This window comes from Nicotiana tomentosiformis, chromosome 7 (assembly GCF_000390325.3).
Source record: "Nicotiana tomentosiformis chromosome 7, ASM39032v3, whole genome shotgun sequence".
In the NCBI taxonomy this organism is placed as follows: Eukaryota; Viridiplantae; Streptophyta; class Magnoliopsida; order Solanales; family Solanaceae; genus Nicotiana; species Nicotiana tomentosiformis.
Genome location: NC_090818.1, coordinates 83,365,570 through 83,374,831, shown reverse-complemented (window position 1 = coordinate 83,374,831; position 9,262 = coordinate 83,365,570). Strand labels below are relative to the sequence as shown.

The 9,262-nt window shown below is 32.9% G+C and overlaps 1 protein-coding gene across 2 annotated transcripts; it reads right to left on the bottom strand.

Moving 5' to 3' along the window:
• Positions 1 to 276: 276 nt before the first annotated feature.
• Positions 277 to 5,133, bottom strand: LOC104095837 (KH domain-containing protein At3g08620-like). Of its 2 annotated transcripts, none has more exons than XM_009602058.4 (7): positions 4,916 to 5,133; positions 4,716 to 4,804; positions 3,898 to 4,061; positions 1,954 to 2,073; positions 1,536 to 1,652; positions 1,222 to 1,365; positions 277 to 790 (listed from the first exon to the last, which is right to left on the bottom strand). In XM_009602058.4, exons 1-7 carry the CDS (start codon positions 4,999 to 5,001, stop codon positions 644 to 646), a joined length of 867 nt encoding a protein of 288 aa, XP_009600353.1. In that variant the 5' UTR covers positions 5,002 to 5,133; the 3' UTR covers positions 277 to 643. The 2 variants fall into 2 exon arrangements, with proteins under 2 accessions (XP_009600353.1, XP_009600354.1); XM_009602059.4 differs by having other exon boundaries at positions 4,716 to 4,790; positions 4,916 to 5,057.
• Between the last annotated feature and the right edge of the window lie 4,129 nt (positions 5,134 to 9,262).

Genomic DNA, 9,262 nt, shown 5'->3' with positions numbered 1-9,262 from the left:
CGTGCCACGTAGAACATCAAAAAGTTGTGGCTTTTGAATAGCTGATGAATAATGAGATAAGCAAAGGGGCAATTTGGTCAAGGTACACAAAAGTTTGTACTGCATCTACAGTTATATTCCTTTTTAGCCAACCATGATGCTCCATTTTATTGAAATGACCAGATTATCCGTTTAATCCCAAGCAGCCATGTTGATGACACAAGGTGGTGAAGAAGCTCAACTGTGGCTTCTTATATAAGAGAAAAAAATCTAGCTACTAATACCCACACCACCAGATTTAATATAAACCAAATTATATATTTGGACATAGGATGTAATGAGTTACACTTATAAGACTAAAAAGGGAAAAAGGAAAACAAGACCACACTTATCAACAGTAAGTCAATAACAAATAAATCAAATAATAATTCTACACTAACAATAAAAACAACTAGAAGAAACTACAGTCACCAAATGAGTAAGAGGTTATCAAATATCGACCCATATGCTGTTTTTGTTCTGTCACAACCTATTTTTACCACAGCCAAAGTCCCCAAAGCCACACTGTCTTCAGGTGCAATGACACCATATGCATCCTCAAGTCTGGAATTTGTCATGCAGCTATATGAATGCACCATGTCTAGAAAGAAAGCCTTGGCATCTGTCACCAGCCAGTTTTCGCTCGCTTCATCCCACTTGAACTAAAAGGAGATAGACTACCCCTTGGTTGGGGACTCTCTTCTCTGAAATTGTTATTCAGCAAAGCAAGTTCTCTAAGTTGGTGCCTTTTATATAAGTCCTGCGACTCGTCCTGCAATTCCAGGAAAATGAACACTAAATCGGGCAAAGTTGATTCATACTATACCAAAGGAAATCAGTTGGCTTCCAGTGCCTCAAATCTTTTGAGATTATAAATAATAAGCCTTTAATTTCAGTCATGTTTGTTCATCATAGCCTATTGACTAGGCAAAAGAAGATACTCAATAGGGAAACAGTCGATACATTACACCCTTTTCCACATGACCGTTCAAGTTCAGATATAAATTAAACAAAGTACATAACCACGCAATATATCTGCTTGTGGAAGGAAAACTATATGACAATTTTCTATCTGAAAAGTTTATTTTTATAGTATGTTGGTTTCTACTGCAGCCACATAAGGACTAAAACCAGATTGAGATTGGCACATGATAATGAAGGCTATCTTCAAGCTCTATACATTGAACTCAGGGAGATACTTACCACAGGTTTTAGTAATTCTTCAATAATTTCCCTTGCTTGTTTCAATTGTGTATCAACGATATTGATGGGTAACTCTGCCTCAAGTAAAACATGCAGCGGCTCATTGAGGTGTTCATAACCTGGTCGCCCCCTTAGACTCTCCTCCTTCAATTATACAATATATTAATTAAGAGAAGTTAAGCAAATCACTGGAAGTTTACAAAATTAATTACCGAAATGGTATGTAGAGGATCATAGAGAGAGAGAGAAAGGTTCCTATAAACAAACTGGAACAAAGAGCAGTAAAATGTGCAGAAAAGACAGAAAAACTTTACCTTGTCAGGGTCTTTAATTGAACCCTTTCCTCTTATAAATACACGACATCCGGTAGAAGCTTCCACCCGTTTCAGGGAATTGCCTCTAGGTCCCAAAAGCCGTCCGACAAAGTTGAACTGCATCCCACAAAGTATGTGACTTAGTGCAATCATTATAGGAATGCATGTGTAAACAGATTCATCCTTGTGCTACCTCCTATCTTATATGAACTACTATTATGCTGAGTAGTCAAAAATCTATCTGCAGAAGGCCTCCAAGACTTGACATTGATATCATATACTAATGGATTATAATGATATCTACTGCCTAAATCATTTTATGCACACCCAATGCAACTATCACTAGAAGGTAAGTGACAAGATTGTGGAAAAAGTAAAATGAATAAAATACTATCAACAGATTTCCAAGTCAGCTTACATTCGGATATCTTTCAACGGGTATATCTAACCGCAAAATCCTCTTCACAACAAATGAACTTGGACTTCCTGGTGCTGCTTGCCAGTCGATGGGCATTCCCTGTGGTCCATCTAATCTTTGCTGCAAAACAAATTTCACGCTAATCAAAACGCATATATCAAAACAGAAAGCAGAGCAGCGAAAAAACTGGAGAGGGACATGAACGGGCTAACATAAAAGTGCGGGTCAGCAATTATGCCAATGTCGCAATGGAAATGGCTTGAGAGCATAGAGTAATCACCAACGGATATGAAGGTTAGTCACTAAATTTTCCTGTGGAATTTTCTGATATTGGAACTCCCTGCTCAGGACTGGGGTTTAGTTGTTATTATTGTATGAAACTGAATCATAAGAACCAAATTCCGATAACAATGAATGGCAAACAAAAGATTCACCAAGCCCTCTCACCACCTTAAATATCCTTTGCAAGTCAAGGAAACCAAGAAAAACAGACATATGAAGTATTGAAGGCTGTAGAGGAAGAACAGCGCTTGGACCAGCAAGAAAAAGGAAATGGGATAGGTGGAAAGCACAGTGCTATGACAAATAAATTTATTAACATGTCATAGTAGTGTCATTACCGGATCTACGCTAATTTGCCTTTTCCTACTACCAAATAAAGTTTCATGAACAAAATATTGACAAAGGACAAATTAAATAATATACATAGAAAAGTGAAGCCTTAGAAGCCCATTCAATGCGTCAAACCTCCTTTGCATGTCTGAAAGATTACAGAAACACATGTTCGAGTGTTTCAAATGCTTTTTGTTTAAATGAATCATTCCTTTGCATGAATTTAAAGGGAACGGAGCGGATATATTTCAGTCCTAAGCATGTCAAACAAAATGAACTGGTTCATTCCTTGGCATGAATCTCTTTATCTAGGCTTTAGAGAAGTTTAACATCAAAGATAGGGTATTGACTTTTTTGTTCAAAGCAAGACTGAAGATATTCCAATTGTCAAACCCTCACTGTATATGGATATGAGCTAGCTGAATAAATTGCAAATTGCAGCAATGACACAGCAGTTACATACTTTCTCACCACATAAATTGTCATATCCATATAAAGCAGTTTATAGATAGACACAAATTGTCATAATATGGATGTATCCATGCATAATTTTCTTTTAAAACCTGAAGGCAAGATCTCAATTACATACTTTCTCACCACATACACTTTATATTGCATCACAAGAATAAATGTATCTGTGTATCCAAAATTTGTGTTCTAATATTTCAAAGTTTGGCACTAATCCCTCTTCCAGAGAAATTGTCATTGGTGCTTGATGCAGAATCGCTGGAAAATAATTTATTTTCCACGGATTGTTACAATATATTGCAAGATTTGTAAATTGTAATTTATGCTTTTTCTTATGTAGGTTAACTTGTATTCTCAATATTAATTTGAGCACTTTCTAAGTCTCTAAGCATTATTTTTCATGGAAACTGTGGTCGGTTTTATTCTAAGGAGCATGGTTTCATAACTAGTACTTATTGGGCTATGCTGAAATTCCGGTTCAGTTGAAAGCTGTACAGCAAAAACTCTGCACAGTGTCTTTTAGGTGTAAAGAATAATTCTGCCTAATCTTAATCAACTTGATCAAAGGCGATGAAGTCATAAGAGAGCAATTGTGATGTTGAGATCTTTCTTTGGACTTTAATCTTCCACTTTTCTGTTTATAATGATGATTAAACTCACAAAAATCTTTTAGGTGTGCCATGATGATACTCATTAAGAGAAGGAACAAGGCATGTCACTTTACTGTTTTTCCTTACACCATGTCGTCTTTGAATTTTAGTAGAGAAACCATTAGTCTCACTAAAAGATTAGAACATAGCTAACACTTAATAAGCAGAAATGTGGGAAGTTTAACATATTATGTCATGTTACAAATATGCTCACCTCTTGAGGAGTGTTCCATCCATTCCCAGTCCAGCCACCTAAGGGTTTTCCTCCAATATCTTGCATCATGTCAAAGGAAGCCATAGGACTAGGGCTGCCGCGCTGTAGTCTGTCATAGTCACTAAGTCCTTGGTTGGGGATCATTCCAGAAACTCTTAATATTTCTGTAAACGTGATGCGAATTAAACTTTATGAAGTGGACATTTGCAGAATGCACAATGCTAGTAAGTCAAAGTAAAATCAACTTAACTACGTTCACTTGAACTTATACATCTATATAGACAATCACAAGGTGAATTTACCTCAAATAAGTTGCTATATAAGCACATTATCTTGTATAGAAGAAAAACTTTCAGCCCACTCAGGTTTACATTTCCTATGAAACAAGATTCCGCTGTTTATATACATGCTTCTCAACTGAATCAGTACGTTTCCTGTTTGCGTCCAATTTTGATCCTTCTAAAGTGAGTTATGATTTTGTTTAAACAAAAAAAAAAAAAAAAAAAAAGTTAAAGAAGCACATATTTTTCTTTGTTGAATATTCTGAAATCTATTAAACTCATATTTCTCTGTCTGTTCTCTCACTCTCGCTTTCTCTTTACTATAAATCTCTTCTTCTACCTGCTCTTGGAACTACAAAATCATACCACCCTTACTTGCTTGATATGAATGTTTTATGTGGTCATATATACTTAAAAGGGGTGTGCATATCATATAGGTTTCCTGACATGAATCAATGAATGAAAAGTAGTGACAGCCTAGCAATTTAAATGGAAATTCACAACTTTCGTCATGAGACAGAAGAAAAGAAAACAAACCTTGATTCAAAAGTCGGCTACATATTGGAAGGACTTGAGTAAAGGGTCCAAGCTTCTGCCTTTCTGCTAACAGCTCTGTCAAGTACTGACTACAAGAAATTAACAACACCCAAAAACATGTATAACATAACATGCTAATAAAGAATTATCAGTATATATCAAGTTACAAAACACCACACAAACGAATTGGGCAAAAATACCTATCAACATCTAGGTTGGTCCTTATATGAGGAGAAATAGCTCTTGCAGGTGAGAAATTCAACTTCTGATTGTACAAATTTGACATCACCCCTTCACTTCAACAAAAGGCTCTGAAACTTCTAGTTTTTCTTAAAAAGAAGAAGCTTTTGAACGGCCTGTATAGTGAAACCCTGGAGAACAGGAAATGAAATAAATACTGAAAAAACAATTTGTGAAATTATTAGGAAAATAAATCAAATGAATGGCCTTTTATTGAGTGTCATTGAGTTGGAAACTTAAATATATACGTGGGGTAGGAATAAGAACACGTTTTTTGTTTTGGTATGTGTAAAGAGCAAACTGTAATAATTCTTTCTTTTCTTCTTCTTTTATTTAACTGTGTGCTGTGTGCTGTGTGCAGTAGAAAGGAAAGAAGGAATAATAGGTTCTTCGCTGTAAGATTTCTTTTGGTAATAACATTGTTGTTCACAGGACGGGAACCTCGTCAGCATCACTTGTCTTTTGTTCTCACGTGGTAAAATAGATGAAAATTGAGAGTACGCCTATTATACTGTGCGCACGCGCCACCTGGTAAAGCGTCATTTTTGCGCTCTAAAATTGATAAAAATTATTTGTATCGAATATTTATACCAACTCAATAAGTGACATATGTATTCAAAAAATTAATTATCACTAAATTATAATTAATTAATATATATTTTATCTTAATTATGATAAATTAATATAATTTTTAGTATAAATTTTCGGTGTGAATAAGATTTTATCATATGGTATATGTGTTACATGCCGAATCTAGAGCTGCTTGTCGTTCCAACTCAGTTCCAATAATGCATTTCTCGGAGCGAAAAAGAGGAACTGCTTGATGTTGCATATTAAAGCTCGATTCGCATCATTATGTTCGATAAAAGGAATGAGGGAAGCTCCAATTAAAAAAAAATATTGAAAAGGAAAAATACTTCGAAGATGAACCTGTTCCCATGCAATAGTCAAGAATTCTTGACGGTATCGAGCTGGAACAACCTGTTCTTCCTTAATATACCGATTTAAGGCTAAAGAATTTCGTGCCGCTACCATATAGTATTCATCTCTACCTAGTGATAAATAAAGCATCCGCCCGGTTGACCTCTCAGAAATTTCATAAAAAGGGCTTTCTAGAGATCCCCAATGACCAATTCTAGCATGAATTGTTAATGATCCAATAAGTCCAACATTGATTCCTTCAGATGTGTCAATTGGGCAAATACGTCCATAGTGACTAGGATGGATATCTCGTATCCGAAAACTAGCAGTGCGCCATGTAAGTCCTCCAGGGCCCAAATAACTTAATTTTCGCCCATGAACTATTTGTGTCAATGGATTAGTTCGATCCAAAACTTGAGATAATATGTGTAAACCGAAAAAGAATTTATAAGTAGTTGTTAATGGAGTTGAGGTTACCAAATTCTGAGGTGTCGGTATCAATTTATGCCGAATTGCTCCACATATAGTCCCCCGAACCACATTTTCTAAACAAACCATAGACAATCTGAATTGATCTTGTCAAAGATCTGCTACAGAACGAATACGTTTATTTTTCAAATGATTCATATCGTCAAGTGCACTCATTCCAAATTTCAGCCAATCAAATAATCGGCGGCTGCCAATATATCTCGTGGTAACAAAAATATAGGGGCTTGAACCCTTCACCTCAATTGTGTAAAAGGTTGGGAACTCAGCCAGCTAGCCCTCTCTCACTAATCTGTATTCACTCAATCATCCAATTTTATTTGTATAAACATAAAATAAATAAATAAAAACATTTGTAGATAAATGACCTATATTAATTTAATTTAATTTACGCCATCAAGTTAAATGACCTACAATAGTAGATAAATATCTATATTAATTTAATTTAATTTAATTATCTAAAAAATAAAGTAAGAGATTTAATTTATATGTAGGGACTGTATAAGGAAATTTACAATATCAGTGTAGCTTAAAATATAATAACAAATTAGTTACCAATTTTACTATGTTATCAGTCAGTACTTATTATAAAATACGTATAAGTAATCTAATTGTGTATATTTTTTTATAATGTCAATGCATAAATGTTAAACCCGTAAATAAATAACTTGAGGTGATAGGAAAAAGTGCATTATGTACACATTTTTATACCATTTATGTATATAAATTAAATAAAAAGATGTTTCTTATCACCTGTGATTTGACCAAAAGATTTTAGGGTTTTGAATGGAGACATTTGCATTTAAAATATCGGATTTCCTTTCATAATATCATGTGAATTGACCTGTTATTTAAGTGTATATTTCAAATTCGTTTTCTTCCGAATTTGAAATGCATGACATCAAAATATAGTCTGACGAAGTATCGTTGACATAGTGTCTATTAAGTACTTAACAGATATTAAGCAATTTGCTTACTAAGACGTATGTTCAAATGTAAGTTTTGAAGTTCTCATATGAAGGTAAACTTAACTTCAAAATTTTTGAAGACCATGTATATATAAAGGTATAAAATATAAAAAGAAAATATTCTTCCCTCCATAAAATGTGTCAACACTTTTCGCATTTTGTAGTCAAGATTTTCAAATGTTTTTTTCGATATTTTTTTATATGAGAAACATTACAATTTATTCTTTTGATAATAAACTGTAAAATATTACCATTAACCAGCAAAATATAACAACTCTAAAGAGCATTCAGAGGCCAGAGCCACATCACCCTCTAGACTTCCAAACGGAAACAAACAACTATCCCTCTAATTACATAGCTTATGTATTCAGTATTGACAATTCCTTGCCCTCTTTGAGCTTTTTACCCACTCCATTCTTTCTTTAATTTCATTTGTATCTGTACTATTGCAAAATTTGTATTTATACATGAACTCCTGAATATTTTCCAATTCCTAGCTTGCCATGTATAAACATTACAATTTATTTTTAGTACTTTTGATGTGATTTTTAAATATTTAACTTTTATTCCCAAAGTAAGTGAAAACTGATAAAAGAATTGAGGTTGAATAAGTGATTTTAAAAGGTACATCAATCAATATTTATTCAGCTGGAAAACTATTAATTTTTTCTTCAATTTCATTATTAATACTCCAAGAAGTGCATAATCATTAATTACTTATTCAAAATGAGATAAAGGGAATTTAATCAAATATCTCTAGTAATTAATGTATTAAATAATTATTCTAAATGAATGTGCCAAAACCTTAAGGGTTTGTTTTGTTTAATTTGGATTTTAGAAGTTATAATCTCAAAAAATATCAGCATAAGTTTACACAATATTTGATTGGGATTAAGGAGATGTAAACTCCACATACAAATTAGCATTAGTTAATCCAACTTTTGGTTGTTCCTTTTTATTTTTATTTCCTCATAAGTAATACCCGAATAAGTTATGCGGGAATCTACGCATTAGTTTATGCCTGATAAAATATAAAATAAATATATATATTAATAATATATAAATTAAAACGCTAAAATGATCAAACTAACCCTTATAATAGTAAGAAGTTCTTTTTTTTCTTTTGAAAAGTTACTAACAAATATTTTAAGCTATACATTTTACACTAATATGTAATATATCAAATTAAACAATCAACAAGAAGGAATCTTCATATTGCTAAGCTCTGTATCATTAATACTTACATTACAATTCCTATATTACTAAGGGAAAAGGGCCAAATATACCCCTCTACTTTTATATATTGTCTACAGTTAACCTCTGTTATACTATCGGGCCAAATTTATTCCTACTGTTTTACTATCGGATCAAATTTACCCCTACAATCAGCAAACTTTTAAAAATACCCCTTGATCTGTTAAGTCATCCAAAATTTCTCAAATTCCTTTTATTTAAATCACTTGTTGTTCTTCTTGGTCCACTGTTTTAATTTTAAAAATTACTATTGATGTGAATGCTAAAATTACTAGACTATACAAATTATTCATAATTTTTTTATTACCAATGCATCCATTTCTCTTTTTGTAATAAATAAAATTAATTTAAAATTTTATTTATTTTTCAATCATATACACATCGTAGAATTTAGTGAGGTCTATTTATTATGTATTATATGCAGTTGATCATTATGTGTGTACATGTATATTCAAATATATTTTGTCATTATCTGGTTAGTATATAGTTCGATCGATTAACTTAAGAGTGCAAAATATGTAAGCATTTAATTAAAGTAAAGATGAATTAGACAATGTAAAGTCTCCCACGAATTTCAACTTCAATCACTAATACTTGCAAAGTCTCCATACATTTGGTGCAACGAATTCATTAGAATTGGGATGTTGTAAATACTTTTAGAATTTAGAAAAGCTACCT

Bases quoted from the DNA above. Each gene is read 5' to 3' on its own strand.
- LOC104095837 (XM_009602058.4), bottom strand. From the start codon at position 5,001: ATGTCAAATTTGTACAATCAGAAGTTGAATTTCTCACCTGCAAGAGCT. The intron at 2,074-3,897 runs GTGAGCATATTT...TTTGTTTTGCAG, and splicing joins GATGGAACACTCCTCAAGAG to CAAAGATTAGATGGACCACA. The intron at 791-1,221 runs GTAAGTATCTCC...CTGGAATTGCAG, and splicing joins AAGAATTACTAAAACCTGTG to GACGAGTCGCAGGACTTATA.